The sequence below is a fragment of the Rhipicephalus microplus genome, chromosome 2 (assembly GCF_043290135.1).
Source record: "Rhipicephalus microplus isolate Deutch F79 chromosome 2, USDA_Rmic, whole genome shotgun sequence".
Lineage (NCBI taxonomy): Eukaryota > Metazoa > Arthropoda > Arachnida > Ixodida > Ixodidae > Rhipicephalus > Rhipicephalus microplus.
In genome coordinates, this window is record NC_134701.1 from 156,613,008 (window position 1) to 156,635,821 (window position 22,814).

The 22,814-nt window shown below is 46.4% G+C and overlaps 2 protein-coding genes across 6 annotated transcripts in view; both read right to left on the reverse strand.

Annotated features, from left to right (window-relative positions):
- Tsp74F (Tetraspanin 74F) overlaps positions 1–22,814 on the reverse strand; it is a 482,187-nt gene that overhangs the window by 167,319 nt on the left and 292,054 nt on the right. The gene's annotated exons all lie outside the window — the stretch shown is intronic.
- Positions 5,747–22,814, reverse strand: part of LOC142796419 (uncharacterized) — a 235,054-nt gene continuing 217,986 nt past the window's right edge. The window contains exon 2 of one of the 2 annotated variants that reach the window (XM_075886944.1): positions 5,747–9,769. In XM_075886944.1, the coding sequence (XP_075743059.1) occupies positions 6,880–9,429 (2,550 nt within the window). In that variant the 5' untranslated portion in view covers positions 9,430–9,769 and the 3' untranslated portion in view covers positions 5,747–6,879. The remainder of the gene's footprint in view (positions 9,770–22,814) is intronic. The other variant, XM_075886943.1, reaches the window with a different exon arrangement.

A 22,814-nucleotide genomic window follows, 5' to 3' on the forward strand; every position in this document is an offset into this window, starting at 1 on the left:
CGGCTCCTCGAGTGCTCTAGACAGACGTGGCCACGGCTGTACCGTGGATAATGCAACAAAAGATCGTGTTTTCTATTGCATACCGCTGACATCGCCCTCATGCCAGCAACAGCATAGATCACTCACCGAAGCAGCCACGTGAATGGGGTTAGGCCGCGCAAGCGAACGCTGGCTTGAAGGCGATTAATGTCGCGTAGATAGTAGCCGTCGCGTGCATTTTCGCGCATGTGGGGTTTTGCCTTAAAGCACTTTGGAGCAGCCAAGAAACAGCAAGGTGTCACAAAATGCGAAGTGCGTAACGAGTGGGTCGTTGGATGGTATGCCTCATTAGGATAGCTCTAAACATAATTCTTGTTCGTCGTCAGCCGCAGAATAAAAAGAAATATTCTTGCAAGTGAGCATCGGGTACCGCACTTCTCAGAAGAATGATGAAGGATGACACAGGGAATGTAATCTCATTACAAAAAACAACAACAACAAAATACGATGATTTATAGCGCAATGGGTGGCCTGCAAGTGTGCTTGAAGCATAAATACCCAAAGAGTGGTTAAGAAAGGCTCTGAAATGCATTTATCCAGCTTTCACTGTGACTGTGCTGCGCGCTCCACGCAGGCCTTGTGGTTTTTTGCCAGCTTTTTTGCCGCATTCCAGTTAAAGCTCAAACTTTTACCTAATGTATACGTAGCTTTGTTTTCTACTACTACATTATAAAGGGACACTAAGCAGCAATACTATTTTTTGTGCATCAGGAAAGTACGATTTCGCCATTCTATAAACAACATCCTTACCGCGACATGACGCTCAGTAAGCCAGAAAACGTGCGAAAAGAAAATGGAGTTGGATGACGCCACGACGAGTTTTCCGCCCCAAACACCATGACGTGGTCAATTTTGAAGGCACCTACTGGGACCACATAGTCTATACTCGATAAAAAATATAGTACATTGTCATCTGTGGGGACCATAGACCTATAGCATACGAAGTTTCGGAAAGTGTTATCGAGTAAATGTCTTAAAAATTGCAAAAAATACGCTTTGCAACTTGTTACACCATGCGCATAGATTTTGGCACGGAATTTAAAAATAACTTTTTGACTTTAATTTTGTCCGCCAATACTCAGCTCATTAGTGGGAAACTTATGGCAATAGAGTTCCCAGAGTGCAGTTTATCAATATTAACCAAGTCATTGTACCTCTTTAGTGTCCCTTTAAGGCAGATATATACTATAGCAGGTTCGTGCGAAAGAAAACTTTTTGTAGAATTCCATACTGAGATAACTATTCAAATGACAAGCGCTACCTTCACGATGCTTTCCGAAGGTTCTCGCACATGGTATATGCTTTGTAAAGATGGACGAATTACGTTCGAAATGAGACATGCAAGAAAAAATCAGAGACAATATTATAACCTAAGAAGGAAATTATACCTGTATTACATTTTTAGATGCAGAAAAATTCTTACCATCAAAACATGTTGATGGATTGAAAAAACAAACATAATGATTTTTTCTGACTTTTTCACTTACCCCCTACCAGGATGAATGATTCGGTAACTAAGAAGCTTTTCTGAGAAATCCGTACAGCTCTTCTTCTGCCTTCGTGCTACAAACGGGTCGGTGTTTTCTTAAGTCTTTGTGGACGTCTCTCTTCTAACAGTGCCAGTGCAGTTGTGAAAGTGTAATGAATTTCTTTTTCGATCAGAATAAATGCACAGTGTGCAGTACATGGCGTTAAGAAAAACTGAATCTACCGATGGATTGCTCCGTTGTGGTGGTCTAGTGGCTGAGGTACTCGGCTGCTGACCCGCAGATCGTGACATCAAATCCCGGCTGCAGCGGCTGCAGTTTCGATGGAGGCGAAAATGCTGTACGCACGTGTGCTCACATTTGGGGGTACGTTAAAGAACCCCAGGTGGTCGAAATTTCCGCAGCCCTCCACAATGGCGTCTCTCAATCATTTGGTAGTTTCGAGACGGTAAACCCCACGCATCAATCAAATCGAATCTATCCATGGATCGGAACTTCTCGGAACGTATCAAGGAACTGCTTCGCATGAGCCAGCAGCGATAGAAAATGATGATAAGTCAAGATATTTCGATGGTGTGCCATATGCGTATGTAGGCACCACACTGGCTTACAGCGTTGATAACGCTCGCAAAGAACACCCGACTTAGCGACGATGAATGAAGGCGCGAAGAGCCGATAGCATCGGCGGCAATTTAGAATAGCTCCCGCGTTAGAATTCCGAGTTTATGGACTCCCAACACGGAAAATGAGTGCGATACCACTAGGGAGTCGGCGTGTGTGCTCGGCAGCTCTTATCCCACACTTTTGGAGGATTACGCAAGGGTGTCCGTCGTAGGTAGTGTTTTTCTTCACATAGACATCTCGCACTCCTCATTACTCGCTAATTTTTCACGGCTGAGCTTTCCTGTTGACTGTCACCACAAGCGCAGCTCGCCAAAAGCAACGTATCATATCAAGGAAGCGCGTTTTGTCATCCTTAGCCTTTCGGCACGTTGCCGACTTCGCAGCTGTCGAGCAAGCTGATGTCTGGTGGTACGACGGTGTTAATAAGGTGGTGAGCTTCGGCAAGCTTTGCGGATTTGACAACGCATGTACTCTCGCTATGGGAAGAAACGTGGACAGTGGATACGTGGCTTTCAGCCCCCTAGAAAAATGGCATGCATTGTTTGTCGTTTGGCGAATCTCTGCTTTCAGCCGACGTCACCATAGCGCTTGAACGTTGGTCTGGGTAAAGTGCTTGGTCTGGCTAAAGTCCCTGGTCGGGCTAAAGCCCCTGGTCTGACTGCCGCTATCGCATTGCGTGTGCTTTCAAGCGCCAAGAGTGACTGATAGATAAGGACTTGCGGCTTGTTAACGTCAGCCGGAGAAAGATACTAATCCACTGCCTTGATAGCAACTGAAAAAAGACTCCTTACGACAGACAAGGTATGCCGGAGTTCGGACTGGGCCGAAAGCCACGCTTCTCGCTGCTCGCGTTTCTTTCGATGAAGAAATGAATAATAAAAACTAGCCGACAATAATGCCAGTACATCAAGCCGATAGACTTGCCGATTTTTCTTCTCTAGTATTCTCCGTTATATCATTTTACAAAGAAATGTGGGTATTTCTCTTGTATTTCTCTTAGTTATCCCTATATGTATATACTTATAACATGTCCATTTTGCCTAGTGCATGCATGATGCACTGTACATTGTGCCTGCTACATTCCCCAGGCCAAGAATGTATTGCTAGTGGTTATGCGTTCGACCTGCGGGAAAACTACGCAAGCGCAAACGACTAGGCGAAAGTAACTGATTTTAAACTCCGGAATTTATCTCTTTCTCACTGCCATTTAAAAAAAATAAGATGTAGTAGAATTTGTTTAGTACAGCTTTCCTTCACGTATGAGTGAGCCGTGTGAACTTTTTCAAGTTCGCCTTCATAATTTCACGCGTTAGTCCTTTTATAAAATTTGGGACGTTAAACCCCAAATAATACTATTATTTTGTGTTCCATAAAGTATTTATAGCATATCAAATCACCATGCCAACAATACTAGTGTTTCTGGAAATAAGGGAAGAAGATAGGGTTCAACAAATGCCTGATTTGGTATTATTTATGCCTTTATCTATTTACTTAGTACATACTGCGAACCATAAATGGTCCAAGCAGGAAGGGCACATCAAATAAAAAATCGGAATAACATGCACAATACGTAATGCAATTCACTCTATTTAATTGACAATGAATGGGGATCACATGATTTGTTCCAATCAGACACTGTCTGTAGAAAGCAAGAATACATAAAGACATCAGTTCTCGCAAAATATGGGGTAATCAAATTGGGATGGTGATGTCGGGTCTGCTTAGTTGATAGGAAAGATAGATGCGTTGATGGATCAATGGCGAGTTTATTGTTAGGCAGCAAGAAAACGAAATCAAGCCGTTGTTTGAGTCTGTGCGAAGCAAGTGGCTGAATGCCATTTGCAGTCATTAGTGCAGAGGGTGAATGAGATGGTAAGTATTTGGCGTATATAAAAAGAACTGCTTTCTTTTGAACCCGCTCAATTTTATCAATATTAAACTTAGTGTAAGGATCCCATACTGTGCTGGCGTATTCTAATGACACGGTTTTAGCAGGTTTGGAACTACAATGTTTCCCGCCGAAGTGGTGTAGTGGTTAGGGTACTCGGCTTCTTACCCAAAGGTCGCGGGTTCGATTCCGGTCGTGGCGGTCCCATTTCGAAGGAAGCGAAATGCCTGAAGCCCGTGTGCTGTACGATGTCGTCGCACGTTAAAATAAACAACAGATGTTCGGAATTTCCTGAGCCCATCCTTGGAGCTGTGGCATCCCCCGTAACCACATCGTGGTGTTGGAACGAAACCACCCAGAAATAATTATTATTGAAACTGTAATGCAGTGCTGACAAGTGCAAAGTCATTTTTTCTTCCTTTATCCCTCTTTTTTTTCTTCTTTTATTTTAGGCGTTGGAGCACACCTGCTGAATTCCTCTCTGGCAGGGATTGCCTTGTAAGTCAAGGGAAATGGTTTATATCAACCATTTCAATGAGTGTTATTAAAAGCGGCAGAGAAGTGGACAAGAAAAAAAGTACGAGTAGGCAATAGCCCTGACGTCTTACGTTTACTCGGCAAACTCTAACTAAACTCATTTATTCGGTTCACATAGCAGTCGGACGAGGGTGAGATCCTTGACCGCAGAATAATCGAAGGAAGGCGAGTATACCGAAAAGCGGGCCAAAACATGATGAACATGCAAAGTACCAGAAGCCAAGGATCTTTGTCCGTCGATATAACAGATCACGCAACGCACGAGCCGTCTTGCCTCGAGCTGTCAAGTAACTTCCTAGGCGTATAAACTGTGGTCAAGGCTTTTTTTTCGTACTTTCCTGATATTGATATGACGAGCGCATAAATATTAGTTTTTTTTTTTCTTGCCTGGATATAGCTGGAAGTATACGGCGCTACCTGGGGTCACTTCTGACAGTTTAGACGGAAATAAATACATAAGAAAAACGAAGGACCTTATGATAGAAACTGCTGCCTTATTTTTGTTACATTAGCACTAAATAACAGCCGTCAAACAAGGGACGTCAGAAAGCCCAGAAGTTATGAGCGATAACATTTTTTTTTGGGGGGGGGGTTACTTTTCGAAACCACGATATGATTGTGAGGGACGCCGTTGAGGAGGGCTTAAAAAATTGGACTATCCGGCGTTAATTAACATGGGCTGGCATCGCACACTACACGGGTAGTGTGCGATGCCAGCCCATGTTAATTCTATACATTTCGCCTCCATCAGAATGTGACCGCCTCCACCGAGGAGTGATTTGATTGATTGATATGTTGGATTTAAGGTCCCAAAAGCCCACCGAGGCGAACAAGTTACGAGAGAGGGGAGCAGCGTAGCGCTACAGAGATATCGGTGTTCAATTAGAGCGAAAATTTTAATGTGACATGACTAACAGACAATGAACTTAATTATAGTCCTTAGGGGTGTTGCGTAGCCACCTCCGAAATCCCGCCGCTGACCTCCACTGTTGAGAACGAACGGACCGATCCCGCCGAAGCCACCACTGTTGCGAAAGACGGCGACGCCGACGCGGTCCCGGAGGCGCCACTGCTTTCGACCCCGCCGGGAAGGTCACCAGCCGTTTGGTAGCGTATGTTTCTCAGCTCGCGACTGCTTCTGCGCAGAGCTGAGGAGACGAGCGGACGAGACGACGGTGAGTTAAACAAGGTTTATGTACAGCATATATACAGAGGCGTTACAATTTCGGCACTGGGGCCGGCAGAGACTCGAAGAGCCGAGCTCCTCTCTCTAACACATAGGTCAGCCTTTCGCCTAAAACCGCTGATCGCGACACGCCGCAGGGCTTCTTTTATTTACACCGGGCCCAACTAAAATGTCCAATCAGAAGCGCCGCTGGTCTTCCGAGCAGGCTCCTCCAATGGGGTTCGCCGCGCGATGCGTCAGGCCACCAGACATGAGGACGCCGGCTCGCTGTCACGTGCGCCGCGGACTCAATGCACGTGGGCCACAGATGCGCCGCGCGTGTTCACGCCGTGGAGTTGTTCGCGCCCGGCGGGCTGCGGGCTGGCCTTGACCCAGATTGCCTGTTTCAGAGGCACCGACGTTTGACGAGGACTCGCTGGCATAACAGCGCCCCCGCCGCCAGACAATGCACCGGAAAGACGAGCTGCTTCCACGGGGCTCGGATGCCAGGTGCGCTCGTTCGCCAGGTCCCTCCAGGTTCGCCTCCAGGGCCATGGGGAGAATACAGCTCCAGACTGTTCCGGGAACACATCCCATCATTGACGACGGATCCCCGCTCCACTGGCGTGTCGCCACAACTTGCTGGCCAACTTCGCTCGTCTCTTCTGACCATTTTCGGTTTCAGCACTTGTCGATGGTTCTGCAACTTGCTAAGAACGGTTCTACAACAGACAACACACGACACAAGCAAGTGCCCTCGGTCACCCGACAGAACACCAGACAAAGTATAGTACAACATATGCCTATCTACGTGTCTATCGGAATTTTGTTCCCTCTACATCAAGAGGCACCTGTGGGACACAAGACTCTTAAAATGACAACTCAATATTTTTTTTTTCCACGTACACCAACGTAACGAATTAGAATACCACAAAGTTGGCCCCTTGAGATCACTCTGAACGAGAGCGCTCAGCCCAGGTCGTGATGAGGTCAAAATTTTGCCCCGAATCGCCAGCCAGAAACCGAAAGGTTGAGAAGTTACTAGCTGGAACGCACTGCTCAATGCACCTGCATTAGCGTTTACCTTTTTTTTTCTTTAGCGAACGTCAAAGTTGCGCTGTGGAGCAACATGCTCCACTTCAGTAACCGGCCACTTTTAGGCGACGATACCTATGCGGCACCAAGAGCGGCTCACACTTTCGACGTTGCACAGGGGAACAACGATACGGCTTGCTACTGATTGACTCCTCACCGCTTAGCTCGATATCGTGTTCGATCACCCTCATGTTTCCGGGGCGGTCCGAAAACACGTCTTCAAACTCGGAACCAATCTTTCTCAGGTCCTCTTTCTCAGGTCCTCCTTCACTTAAGCTAGGCTCTAGGTTTATCTGCTCCCAAATTACTTTCGATCTCCCTTCGATCACCTCACTAGAACTCAAATTTTCTGCTTCCTCTTCCACTGAAGCCTTCAACAGCTGATTTACGACCGCTTGATGTTGAACATTGGGTTTCATCAAGTTGTAAATTTTGTGCTGCCGCCTTCCTACTTGCACCTCATAATTTGTATCGCAAGGCTTCGATAATACTTTGGCGGGCCCTTCCCAATCAACCTCAAGCTTGTTCCTTTTGGGTGGCTGCAGCCGCATTACCTGATTATCAACTTCAAAAGCGCGCTTCTTCCCCGATTTCTCGTAGTGCTCCTTCGACAGCACTTTTGCCGCGTTTTTCTGGCTTTCCACTCGCGCTTCAATTTGGCTTTCCACTAGCGCTTCAATCGAGAGATCCTCACGCTGCCCTCGAATGAGCGTCTCTCGATCAACTCTCGGCAGCTCGCTCCCACTTTCCGCTACAGGCGAGAGCGTTGCAACCCTCTCGCTCTGACTCAATGGCGCCACGTCGTCTCCCCCAGCGCATACCGCGCCGGCCGCTCCCGCGACGGGCCGCTCGCGTGACTGCTCACATGACTCATGCGGAAAATTTCCTTTTTGGGGTTCCGTCGACCCGCCGACAAGGTCACTTGAGAGTTCACCGCATGGAACCAAGTCCAGCTTCCGCGAAAGCTTTCGCGCTTGCGATCGCGTGAGAGCCATGCACGCTAAGTTGGGGAAGAACGATTTGCCCTGCTCTTTGAGAAGCTGCTCTGAGTTGTTGGAGAATAGATAAGGAAAACGATCATTTAGCGCGGCAGACACAGCTGCTTCGGTGCAAAGCTTACCGAACGGGCCTTCAATGACAACCGTGGCGATTGGTAAGCGAACACTCTGCTCCTCGGCGACTTGCCTGATCCACGCGCATTCTCCTGTGAAGTCATCCGGAGACACCAATGAAGGATGGACAACGTCCATGGTTGCCGCTGAGTCTCTAAGTGCTCGGCACGTTTTCTCATTGACCCTAATTTCTTGGAGATACGGCTCCAACAACCGCATGTTTTTTTCTGATTCTCGGATCGTTGCGAAGGCAAACTTTTCCTGACAGTTTCTCGCGATGTGCCCTTCCTTTTTACAGTTGTAGCAGATTAGCGGCTTCCGTTTGTTTTCCGGTTCTAATGCCTGTGTGGTAGAAACCTCACTCGATTTCTCCGCTTCTGTTTGCCCTTCCCCTACACTGTCCTTCGTAAGAGACGGGTCCTTCTTGAAATTACGGTGCGGAGCGGGTTTCCGTTGATCAGGTTTCCTTGAAAAGCCCTCTTTCCTTTCATCCTTTTCAACGCGCGCTGCCCTGCTATGCAACTTTCGGCGAGTATAATACTCCTCAGCTAACTCAGCTGCCTTGTTTAACTGTACGTCCCCAAGTCTGTCCTGCAGCCAAAGTTTGACATCCTCCTCGATGCAGCGGTAGAATTGCTCCAATGCAACGCATTCCACCACTTTATCGCGGTCGTCATAAACACCTTCGCCCTTGAGCCATTCGATCAAATCGGCTTTAAGACGAAACGCGAAGTCAACGTGTGACTCATTCCCCTTTTTAGCATACCGGAACCTTTGCCTGAAAGCCTCGGGTGACAACTTATAACGTCTCAAGAGCACTTCCTTAACCTCGTCATAGCTCTCAAACGCTTCCCTCGACAAGCAAGTTATCGCGTCGGACACTTCGCCGGGAAGAAGAGCTAGCAGGTTCCGCGCCCAAAGAGACTGCTCCAAAGCATTTCGCTCACAGACGTGTTCAAACTTGACGAGATACTTCGCCATGTCCTCGCCCACTACGAACGGTGGCAGTTGATCCCGAATTCTAATACCGCTGACCTGAATCGTCGGAGAAGCTGCGCTAGGCGCCTGCGAACACTGTAGGATTGCCAATTCTATTTGTTTCATCTCGAGGCGCTCCTGTCTCTCGGCCTCCTCGCGCTCGCGACGTTCGCGCCTTTCAGCCTCTTCACGTTCGCGAGCTTCTCGCCTTTCTTCACGTTCGCGAGCTTCGCGCCTTTCTTCACGTTCGCGAGCTTCGCGCCTTTCAGCCTCTTCACGAGCTTCTCGCCTTTCAGCCTCCTCACGTTCGCGAGCTTCTACTTCTCGCCTTTCAGCCTCCTCACGGCGTGCTTTAATATCCACCCAGGCCTCATCGACTTCCTCAGCCGACACTCCCTCATCCTTCATGATCTCAAGGATCGCTTGCTTTCGTTTCGCACGGCCCAAAGTAATGCCGAGTTCCTCACAAATTTCGATGAGTTCCTTCACTTTAAGGTTCTCCATCGTTCACACTAGCCTCTTGCTGTTTGCCCCTGTTAACAATTTACTTGCCGTACCCACTATAAGTCAACTAGCAAGACGCGCAAGCAACTTTTCACTCTCCCGTGTTTACCCCCTCCGCATTAACTTTGGTTTCAAAGCACTTCGACTTTGCTTGAAACGATCAAAGCTCACTCTAATGCTTCACACAGCCCTTCTCTAAACTACTACAACCTGAGCTAGAGTAGTCTGGTGAACTGAGGGGAAAACATCAGGCACTCACCGCATCGATGTCGCTGACGCCGGCCGATCCCGCAGCTGCCAACCACTGTTGCGAAGCCACCTCCGAAATCCCGCCGCTGACCTCCACTGTTGAGAACGAACGGACCGATCCCGCCGAAGCCACCACTGTTGCGAAAGACGGCGACGCCGACGCGGTCCCGGAGGCGCCACTGCTTTCGACCCCGCCGGGAAGGTCACCAGCCGTTTGGTAGCGTATGTTTCTCAGCTCGCGACTGCTTCTGCGCAGAGCTGAGGAGACGAGCGGACGAGACGACGGTGAGTTAAACAAGGTTTATGTACAGCATATATACAGAGGCGTTACAATTTCGGCACTGGGGCCGGCAGAGACTCGAAGAGCCGAGCTCCTCTCTCTAACACATAGGTCAGCCTTTCGCCTAAAACCGCTGATCGCGACACGCCGCAGGGCTTCTTTTATTTACACCGGGCCCAACTAAAATGTCCAATCAGAAGCGCCGCTGGTCTTCCGAGCAGGCTCCTCCAATGGGGTTCGCCGCGCGATGCGTCAGGCCACCAGACATGAGGACGCCGGCTCGCTGTCACGTGCGCCGCGGACTCAATGCACGTGGGCCACAGATGCGCCGCGCGTGTTCACGCCGTGGAGTTGTTCGCGCCCGGCGGGCTGCGGGCTGGCCTTGACCCAGATTGCCTGTTTCAGAGGCACGGACGTTTGACGAGGACTCGCTGGCATAACAGGGGTCGTTAGCTGTGTTGAACTTTTATAAAAAGTTTACAGAATGTCAACTTAGTAAATGATTATGAGTGGGGCTAAGCATCTATCTATCTATCTATCTATCTATCTATCTATCTATCTATCTATCTATCTATCTATCTATCTATCTATCTATCTATCTATCTATCTATCTGTCTGTCTGTCTGTCTGTCTGTCTGTCTGTCTGTCTGTGAACTATAAGAAATCGTCAAGTATACAAACACCACTAGCGCCATCTAGTGATAATATTTCCAAGGACGTATTCGGACAACGCCATCTATTGAGCAATTCATAAAGTAGAAGTGGCTACATGCTAATAACGCTGCTGCTGCTGCTACTACTACTACTACTACTACTACTACTACTACTACTACTACTACTACTACTACTACTACTACTACTACTACTACTACTACTACAGAGGAAATGACCCACACCCTTAGGAGCTTTGCCCCTGGAGCTTCTTATTCATTGTTTTCGGTAGGCGCAAGAGTGTTATAAAATGATGCTTAGAATGTTTATTCGTTTTCCCCGGGAGATTATTAAATAGATGTATTTTTGTATTTTGAACAACGTGAGGCCCCTTTCCAGTGTGACGAGCAGCGAAAATCGTCAGTGTGCGGGCTAATTATTTGCATCAACATAATGAATTACTAGTTTTGTCCTCATTTCTTTTTTTTTATTTTGGAGGTACGTGGTTTGGGGTTTGAATAAAGCCATAGTTATTTTAAAGGCTTTGTTTTGGGTAAGATATTTAAAGCAGGTTGTTTCTATTTCATTTACAATGAGAGCAAGCTGGTTTATTGCAAGTATTACAGCTCTGTAGGAATGCTGCCTTCCTAAAATATCACACAAATGCTCCAGGCCATCACAGGCTCTGGGTAACATCATCTATCTATAACCACTACCTCCATCGAGAACACACTATCACACCATCTATAAAGCAATATGGGATGATTTCGGAAGTAGCAAATAATACGAAAAAGATCGGTCGGCAGGCACGAAACAGAACGGCTTCACAAACGTAACAACGAAATAACAAAAGAAAGGCAGTGAAGGCCACAGTGTGAGTCAGAAAAAGCCTTAGAGCACTCGGTACACGTACGTCCTGATATCACTGTGCGCGCGTTATAAAAAAAAAAAAGGTTGAACGCCTTCTGGTAAGCTGTGATGTTTTAAAATTCAAGACGGAACGCGTGAACCTAACTAGACGGGACACCTTAGTTTATTGAGAGGATAAATAGATTTGCGAATTGAGAGCAAGTCGTGTTCAGTATCTGAGCAGTATGTGAAGCAGCAGATCATTAAAGACAAAATTTTCGTTATTTCTCTCGGGAATTCAACAGCAGACGAATGGTAAATGAATCCCACAACTGGATGATAATGCTAAGATTTATGGGAAGCCATGTTATACGGAAGCTTTTGAGCGAGAACAAATTAAACAAACACGACTGCGCGTAGTATGGGTTTTAAATACGATTTTACTGATTTCATAGTTGAGGAGCACTGTATGAAAAACAAAAACAAAATGTGACTCCCTTACGAGAGCACTGACTTGTCACGCCACTTTTTCGTGGGTCACACAACTATCCAAAGACAGTACAATGATCGTTAAACGCAGGCTGCTCTTCTAGCTTTAACTGTGACTGCGCTGTCCGTTCTGCGCAGATCTGGCGGATTTTTTTCCTCTTTCTTAGAGTGAGCGTGCACCTATTGGAAAGCCTAACTTCACAAGTGGTCGGCAGCGTTGTGTAGATTTTAGTGTGGTTAGCTGTTGATCCGTAGATAGCACGTTCTACCCCGACTGCGGCGATGGCATCTCTATGAAACGTTCCGTATACGATGTCCAATAATTCCGTATGTTTCCGTCAGGCATCTTGCGGAAATATACGAAAAATATATATGAAAATATACGGAAAACATACGGATTCTGTGTGGAAAAATATGGAACTATACGACAAATATATATGAAAATATACGGAAAACATACGGATTCTGTGTGGAAAAATATGGAACTATTGGACTCGCATACCGAAACCTTTCAGTAGAACTTTTGATGGAAATGAAATGGTAGAGGCTCGCGCACTGAGGAATGTCAGTGCACGTTAAAGAACATCCGATAGTCGAAATTTCCACAGCCCTCCACTACGGCGTTCCTCATAATCGTATCGCAGTTTTGGGCGTAAAACCGTAGCAATTATAGTTATTTTAGTTTGAAATGCATCAAGACAGACTTCGGAGTTACGTTGAAGCTCAGGGTATGCGTCTGTTACTAGCATGTAGAAAAGCGCGTGAAGCCTAGTACAGTGCCTATAAAAGAACCTGCGACAGCGCTATACGTGATTTCCTTCTGTATGGTATGTGTGTATGGTAAGGAAGCACTTAAATCATGTAACATTTCGTTCATAACCTGGCTATGGTCGTTCTTACACTGAAGTTTACACTGCTATTATCGGGAATGGCAAAACATTATTGCTGTGTGATGATCAGAGACAAGTGCATTTTACTCAATCTAAGCCCTGATTGCTTTTCGTTGCTTTCTTTTTGTGTTTTTTTACAATTTAAATGATCCTATTCAAACGCACAATCTTTTGTTTTTGATATTGATTGTTTATTTGTTGTTGTTTTTGTATTTTTATTTGGCAGAACATGGGAAGTTAGGCTACGTTATAGCCGGATATCCCAACATGATAACAGTAATGACCAATATAAACACACAAAAAAGAAAATTAAGAATGAAATACAGAACTAATGAGAGGCAATGTGTACAATGCTATATACATTAGAGGTCTTATATTGCATGCATTAGCACAGCAAGTATGGTCACAGTCCAGTTTATAAATCGGGATCACATTGCGGATACAGTCCGTACAGATAGCGGCAATGTATAATATGAACTAAAGGCAGTTCATTAGATTTGTGTGCATCAAAAAATCACGGAAGCCGCCCACTTCGTGCCTTTGATTATCTGAATGCGGCCACGGACCAAGTATTTTTGTAATCGTAAATAGTTGTCTGTCGAGTCGGTTCAAGCGATCCCTCAGTTCAGTGCATTGTTATTCGTATTGCGGACATTCTAAAAGATTATGCTCCTCTGGCGCATCGACATGATCGCAGTGGTCGAAGTGTGAGGACGTTCTTCTTTTTATGCGGCATAAAAAGTGATGTGTGTATGAAACACCTAATCGTAGACAGTGCGATAGCGTGTCAAATTGACTATCACTCTTTTGATTAGGTGAAAATCAGAAAGACGGATCTATTTGATATAGGAGTGAAGACTTTGTATTTTCGTCAAACCAAGCGTCTTTGCATAATTTGTGACACAGTTCGGAAAGAACCTTCTTGCTTCCTGAGAAATAAACGGGCACTGGTGACAAGTGAACTTTTTTGTGTGCTGCAGTGGTTTATTTGTCAACAATTTCGTTTCCTATCACTCGTTCGTGATTTGTAAGCCACTGAAAACATATCTTGTGGCCGTCCAGATAACCGATGGTTTTGTTTTTAATATTTCATATATAATGCTATCATCTGTATGAAAATAAAAAAAAAATCATTTTCAGCGCTTCATTGATGTTTCGCTTGTTATGAATGTTTGATACACTGTCGATTTCTTTTTATATCCCAATTTGCCAGCAAGACTATGCACTTGTTTCAGATACTTTTCAGACTGTTTACTGAAAACTCAGCTGTTTTCCAGTGCAACTAAACGCTAGTCATGCTCGCTACAACTCGCCCTCTGTCGTTGTATGTGGAAAAATATTCATACATTTACGCTTTCAGCCGAGTCTATCTTTCATTCGTGAATTACCAAGCACATCCCACCGATTTCACAGTTTTTGTGAATATTTTCCTCTTCGTTTCTCACTAGCGGGCATTTCAGTTATCCCAACGGCCGCTATTCGCAGTACTTGAGTAAAAAAGAACACTTTCAGTAACGAGATTTAATTGTTTAGTGATTATTATAACTATTGAAGTGAACGCGTGTAAGTTATTGCGTCTGGTAATGTGCATCCAAATCTTGTTATCCAACATGTTGAACACAAATAAGTGATCAAAAGCTAGAGTAATCTCAAGTACTTATAAAGTGTAATGCAAGCTATCCAAACCTTGCACAATATACGAGAATGCAATTTTGCCGCCCAGCTGAAACGAGGCGACCCAACTGACCTCCAGTGGTCGGCGGCACAACGAGCTTGGCTTTTTGGAACGAGTTTTTCGGCATAGTTCAGAGATGGCGCGGCATGCTATAAGATGACCGTAAGCAAGGCAAATATTACCGCGTGTAGAACATATTTACTCTCTCTTTTTTTTTTTTTTACCCTGTTAGCCTGTCACCATCGTGTGACATCTTCGTGCCAAACACGTGCACTATTGGTTTTTTCTGGGTTACTAGTTAAGCATGCAATCAATGTTTGGCTAAGCGTGCAAATTATGTATGGTTGCATAATTAAAAGCAAACAAAATGAAAATAAACAGGCTATTAGCACCTATTTAAAGATACACGCAATTTTATCGCTTCTACAATCACTTCTACAGTGACGTCTTCGTGCTTTCTTTTTTTTTCTTATCAACAGTGCCACAAAACTTGCATTCAGGTAAAAATACTAATCATGAATGATTGTTTCATTGGCTAATTTATATTACACAATGTTTTGTTCGCTCTGGAGCACTAATGCGTCATCTTAAAAACCCTAAGATGAATTACAATGGTGTGAACAGGCGAGGGGGTTCAAAGTCCCCTTTCCCCACGTGAATTTTTCAATTATGCGCGCGTATATGCACACAACCAGACGCACAAACATAACATAAACGTTGGTTGAACAACCCTCTTCCGAAAACATTCACCTGTAACGCCAATGATATATCCTAACTCCAGATAAATCCTTCATGGAAGCAATTATTGCACAATGCCTCTCGTAACAGTCCTTGTGATTTATTATTTTTGCAGACGACCCATTCTGTAATTCTAACGCCTAGTGGAATCTTGAAGATAACAAAGTGAAATCACTACTGAAAACCTCCTTTCAATTCTTCTGTTTGCTTCTCATTTGCGTGAGCTTATGCCCCATAATAAGGGGAAAAAATGAGATGCCAGCGCACATATATATTGGTGAGCATTAGTTGCCGTAAACGCGTTTTGAAGCTAACCGGTATTCTCAGTTTATCTACCGCGAGCACACTTTAAAACGGCGAGAATCACGGCCGCACCCTACTAAATATTTCAAACGCTACGTGATCGCTCGAACTCTGAGCTTGTCCGTTGACTATTCGGGGCTATGACGCCGCTTTGAGGAGTTGAGGCTGGTGCTATATAAGGCGCCGGTGTTCCACGATTACCTCAACCATGTGCTCTCATAGGACCCACACACTCGTGGGCGTGGGTGGCTGTGCTCGTCGTGGCAAAGAACACTTTATAAAAGCTGCAGTTTGTTACCGCGTAAAACCTGACGATGGCGCTGTCCAGTCGCAGTTATCAAAATGTGCGGTCCGGAGAAGCCGATTACGGTATTACATTGGGTGTGTGTGTTTAGGAAATATGAGAAATGTGAGAAATGTGAGTTAACTTTAGGCAAAGAGGGGAAAAAAGCGTCAGGCTGTTGTAACCGGGCTGTCAGTCCAGAACACCACTGGCCCGAGCGGCTCGCTGAACCTGATCGAGCAAAGCTATTCGGCTCTGCTTGTTCTCGTCCGCAAGTCATCCCCCCCTCCCCCCCGCCTTCCTGTGAGACGTGTACGGATGGTTGCTAAGTGATGTGCGGGCTGTCTACAGAGATGGAGAGAAAGGTTAAGTGAAAGGCAGGGAGGTTTCCGGTTTTCTACCCTGCACTGGGGATGGTCTGATAAGCATCTGAAGCGGCGTTCTGGTTGAGGTCCAGAGGCTTGAAGACGAATTTGCTACTGTTACACGGTATCCCAAGTCTAAAGGATGGTATCGCGCTGAGCGCCAATATAGACTTCAGAGAAATTTCCCACCTAGTTTCCGAGTTGTCTATGTGTGTGAGCCTCTCGGTGCACACTGCATGTTACGTGGACGAGCGGTGGTGCGTCTCTGAACACTACAGGCAGGTTTCTCTAAATCTTGCGGGATATATGCCACTTATATGGTACCAATTGGGAAAGCTGATGGCCTACATGCGTCTTCAATCCTCGTGTTGTTGGTTACCCAAGTCCTTATGTGGAAGGCCACATCCTCTTCGTTGCAATCGTCGTTGGAGAAGGATGTCACGCGATTCGGAAAAGGGTTCAACGCCTGGGCCTGCCGTCACTCGGTTGGTGAAGACTCGAGGTGAAGCTCTGCCATGACGTTCCCCTCCAAACCTACGTGAGCAGGCAACCACCTATAGGCGCCCCCAGCAACAGATGTGTGTTTGCATATGGTAAAAGTTCAGACCAATGTCTAAACAATGTGTTTCCTGCAGTTTGTTGCTTTTCACCGAAAAGTGTGATGGTTCGGCGTCATATTATCAGTGTATTTTATAGTGATTTACACCTGTGATGTCCTGTTGATATTTGCATTAAAAATGACATTTTGAAAGCCCGCCTGTGCGCCTTCTTTTCTCTCTATATTTTTATTTCCCCTAATTATACTTGCGTTAATAAGAACCAGTAAAAAGTACTCCAGTCAAATTACTTGAGCCATTGGAAAAGTTCGTCATTATTGCGGAACAATAATGTAGCAATCTGCTCTCAAATGACGTTGCGGTTATGGAAAGTGGACGTCAGCTCAATGCAGTAGCGCCACTCAATAACTCTCGCAAAGTTTCACACTTTGCACGAGCAGATTTTCATTTCTCGCATCTATTTAATTCATCCATAGCTGCGCTGCAGCGTGAACACTGCGTAGCGTTGTAGTGTGGCAGTGAAGCCGCATTTCCAGTAATAACAACATATATGTTGGTGTTACATGTCCCGAAACAACGCTTCGATTTCTGCACTGTAGGAAGATACTTAAGAGGCAATTAAATGCAACCACGCTTTACTCCTCTCATCCTTGCTCTGATTGACAAAACTAGCAATTTACGGCCTTCCAAGATGTAAGCTTTATCCACGTTGAACGCTCAACGTGTTCATAAACCCATATAGTCGTATACCTAAATTTAGATTTAGATTTGAATTTCATTCCGCAACATGTTACTAGACGCGTCGATGCTTCCGCTTTAATCGCTATTAGCGCAGGAACATCGAAATTAATTCGATATCTAGAAACGTGAGTACATATCAGGCCCGTAGCCAAGGGGGGTGGTGGAAAACTAGCCCCCTCTCAAAGTTTGGAGGGATGTGTGTGTTTTACCAAGGACAATAATTATAAATAGGTGTTTTTCAATGCCACCGATAAGTGCCCCCCCCCCCCCCCCCCGAAAAAAAAATGCTGGCTATACGGGTCTGGTACATATATTCAATACATTTTGAACGCAGTAAAACAAAACAGAAGCCGTGCGCCGTCTGAGAGCGACGTCGTCGACACTCTGGTCACGTCTTACGCGTGTTTTTGTATATACCTCGCTACTCGGCGTTGCGGGCACGTCACTAAGGGTAAAGGTTCAATAACTTCCGAAGAATTCAGGAGCGAATAGGTAAACCTGCAGTAGCTCGCTTTGGCAAGGCTGGCGCAACGCGGGTACACGATACGGTGGACGTGCAGCTATGCGTCAATACCCTACCCACATCCGCGACACAATTGAACGCGGAAAATTTCCAGCCATCCATTTTTCGCCCAGGAGGTCGAGACTGACAGCTGGCCCACACTCGGCACGTCAATTCTCGACCAGGGACGAGAAAGTAAAGACGAGGATGCTGTCGCGACGTGAATGGCAAAAAAAAAAACAAAAAATGTAAAAGAGTAACATCACTGCGGCACGTCACCTACCAGGCTCAAGACCCTTAATAACGCCTTTTAAATGACACCCACGTACTGTGGTCCGAGGTCTGATTAGCAAACACGTTCGATGAGGCGAGCACTTCGGAGCAAAACAGAAACGTTTCGTGGAGATAGGCGCCCTCTTTTCAAGGGCAAAGAACGACTGCAAGGCGCCCAGAGGTATTGGGCAACGCCTCTGCGTGGTCAGAGTTCGGTGCCAAGCACTTGCACCGTGATGCCAACGCACTCGTTTTAAAACTCTCCCATGTTCTTAACTTTCGAAGAAGCGCATTCGCTGACGTGAGTTTGTAGATGTAGTTTTGTTTCATTTAACCACATTGTCAGTAGTCGAAGGCAGTTTAATCTAGCGTTAACGGTCCATTAAAACGCGACATATGTGGGCACCCACAATGCTTGCTTCCTTGGTTTCGCGTAGGCATGCCATGGTAATGCCGTAACTATACAGGTTTATTTACCAACAGGGATTCGCAATGGATGAATTGTATCCATTGCTAAGAAACCGATATGTACCTGCTTCATTACTGAAAGCGCTGTTTTTGGTGTCAGCTATTGAGGAAACAAATAATCACATAATACAATATCATTAACAGCGTACATTTACTTGATTCCACACCCCCAGGTGGTAAAAATTTCTGGAGCCCTCCACTACGGCGTCTCTCATAATCATATGGTGGTTTTGGGACGTAAAACCCCACAAATCAATCAAATCAATCATACTTGATTCCACATATCGAAGACAACTGAGTGCTAGCTTCATTTAACTGATATACATGAACTGAGATTATAAAGGTTGCAGATGGAGCGGTATCGCATTCTTATGTACTGCTCATTGTTATGATGCACTAATCTTATGCTCCATTGACTGTTAATGTGGCGTCAGGACGAACAATACGTGCCTCATACATGTCTTTAGAAAACGATATAGGTATACTTTTATCCTCTACAGAGAACTGTGCTACTTTATGCTTTCAGCTAACGCTTATCAAGCTATCCTGTAGTCCTATTTTTTGTTTCTTTATCAATGTTGCATACAGATATCCCCACAATCTTGCATATAGAACACGTGGGGTGGTACAAAATGAGACATGAAAATGATTGATTTGTGGGGTTTAACGTCCCAAAACCACCATTTGATTATGAGAGACGCCGTAGTGGAGGGCTCCGGAAATTTTGACCACCTGGGGTTCTTTAACGTGCACCCAAATCTGAGTACACGGGCCTACAACATTTCCGCCTCCATCGGAAATGCAGCCGCCGCAGCCGGGAATCGAACCCGCGACCTGCGGGTCAGCAGCCGAGTACCTTAGCCACTAGACCACCGCGGCGGCGCATGAGACATGAAAATATCCGTTTATTTCTGATCGGCCACTTTAGGCTGACCCCGATTTGCCTCCCGCTCCGCTCAGCCAGCCGGTGGTTGCGCCATTGCGCGTGCGCTTGACGGTCAGGCGCTGAGCGGGTGAGCGGACCGTCGTAGCGAGCGAAGGATCACGTGACGCGAGCAGAAACGACCAAAATGGCAGCCTCTTATGCCGCGAGTCCGCGCTGCACGGGAACACGCAAGCACCGACGGCACTTCAGGACACACAAAAACCTGTGCTTCCTCCGAGAAGTCGTCGCAGCCAATCCCTTCGAGAATCCGCGCTTGTGAAGTGAAGTTAAACGAAACGATCTAGAGCCGACACTTCGGACCATAAATGTGTGCCTCGAGATGCTTCTTTGATACTTCCGCCAACGGGACTTCGTGAACCTTCGATAGCAAGCGATTTTATGTTACTATAGAAACAATTCAATTTTTTTTTGTTAACAGCAACTCATCTTCGACCTATTCAGAAAAGCTCTGTAGTTTGATTTGCCACAAGGCAACGCGGTGAACACGCTGCCTCAGGACAGGGCGTTCGAAACGCATTTGAATTGCCTTGAAGGCTTCGATTGTAGTCCAGCTCCAAGTGAAGGTGAATTTTCAAAAAACAAAAATGGTCATGCGTGAAACAGTAAATGAATTTACACTGTTTTAAAACAGAATTTTCTATCTTGCTGCGAGATAAGAACAATTTTCGTTTTTATTTACAACAGCTTTCATGCACTAGTGGCGTTGCGATAGCGTTGACTGAACGACGCTTGGCCAAAAGTAAAAACGCACGTTCCACTCCGGTAACGTAGAGCGATTGAATGGAACGGGGGCAGCTAAAGGTTCCTCGTGTTCAAAATACAGTTCGTTCTGAAGCACAGGCAATTTCTATTGACGCGCAAGGCATCTGTATTCATTTATGCAGCCGCTCAATCGATTTTCATAGAATCGATTTCATAGATTTCATAGTCTTCATAGAACGCTTCTGCTTTCGGCTCCGAGCATTGTTATCAAGTTTTTCGCTTTTTACGGGAGACGCTGCTCCCTGCCCCAAGGCGACGGACGCGGAGTCATCCACTGGTCCGCCCAGCCAGAGGTCTGCTATGGCGAGCTCCTCGGTAAATCAGCGCGCCTGGCCCAGAACCAGTGAGGCCAACGGTGATAGTCACTGCATCATGGCTGTGGACGTGGAGCCTTCTGCGGCTCTGTCCGACCATAGACCACCTTTGGCAAGCTCGTCGCGGAAACGAAGCACCTGTTCGAGCACCAGCGAGGACACGGAACTGTACTCGGCCACTGGCGACGACTCGTCGGATGACGACTTCGAGACCGTGAGAAGCAGGAAGGCCAAAAGAAGAAGTATCAAGTCGTCTTCACCAGCAGGGACATTAACGTCTCATTCAAAAGGAGAATGCTGGCCGCACACCATCCTCTTCATGCCCGAGGACTCCACCATCAGCCTTCGAGCAGTAAACAGGCAAGCTCTCTCTATGTACTTTGAGGGGGTAGCACCAAACGACATTAAGGATATCCGGGTGAACACGCGGAAGAATATTCTAGCTGTGGACACAATGACTGCCAGCGCCATAGACAAGCTTCGCAGAGTATCAGATTTGGGAGGCATCAAAGTTCGACCGGTTATTCCAATGGACGGTGCCTGCACGGCGGGAGTAATCTACGACATTGATTTGGCCATAGCAAATTCGGACCTCCCAACTCTCATAAAACCAGCGAACGAAGGAGTTCTCATCGCGAATGTACTTCGCCTCGGAAACACCCGATGTGTAAAGATAATGTTCAAAGGAGATTCCATTCCGTCGCATGTCAAAGTGGGACACTTCCGACATCCTGTTCGACCATTTGTCCCTAAACCACTCCAGTGCCATAACTGCATGAAAATTGGTCACATCAAGAGTGTATGTACAAACACCACAGTATGCCCCCGATGCGCTGAGCCGCACACTGCAGACGCATGTCGGGCAACAAGTCTGAAGTGCAGAAACTGTGATGGTCCGCATGATGCTGCATCCAAGGAATGCCCTCGGATTAAGAAGGAAATCGCCATTATCAAACAAATGGTTAGGGACAATTCAACCCACAGAGAGGCTGCTGAAAGGGTACGGCGGCGACGTAGTCGCCGACGGAGGCGTGTAGGACAGAGTGTTGCGCATAACCCATTTCCTCCGAGCACGAGAGAAGTAGTAAACACGAAGCGAAATGAAGTGGAGAAGCTCACAGCTGCGGATAAGTGGCCTACGCTTCCGCGTACGCAGCCGGCAAAGGAGCCTCCTGCGAGGCCTCGCCGCCCTACACCTTCCACCGAGTCTACTTCCGTTGAGGATGTGTCAAGGGTCGATCGACAGATCATCCCGATGTTACGATCCCTCGTCGCTGTCATGGCAGACATACTAAGAAGCCTGGGAACTCCAACCGCTCGAAGCGGGTTACAGGTGTTGGACGCGCTGAGCCCAGTCCTCGCCTCCCTCGCGTAGAGTCATGGCAGGAGATCAACAATCGTTCCGCAAAGACGTCAGAGAAGCATCAGTCATCCAGTGGAACGCAAGAGGACTTAGATCACGGATTTCCGATTTTCGTCAGTACGTGTTTTCTAACCATTTCCCAATCATCGTAATATGCGAACCGAAATTATCAAACCCGATCAGGCTATCCGGCTACGAATCAATCCCGTCCAAAACCCGAAACGAAAGCAGCAAGGTCATTGTGTATATTCGTCGGGAGCTTACCTACATCATTCAACCTGTGTCGCCTCATGATGAGAACCAATACATTTGCCTGACTGTGAAGCAGAAAACCCTCACCTTCACATTAATAGGTGTCTACTTATCTCCCTCAGCCCGTTTTGATTGCCAAAGACTGGATGACATTCTTTCGAGCGTCCCGGATCCGTGGATAATTATAGGGGACTTCAACGCCCACCACCCAATCTGGGGAAGTTCAAAAGTCAATACCACGGGCCGGAGGCTGGCTTCATTTGTATCGACTCATGAACTGTCTCTACTTAATGATGGGAGCCCTACATTTCTGCGAGGATTAACGTACAGCAGCTGTTTGGACTTGACGTTCGTGTCACGTCGCTTCGCCACAAGCGTTAAGTGGTTTTTAGACATCGAGACACATGGTAGCGATCACATCCCCAGTTATCTCAC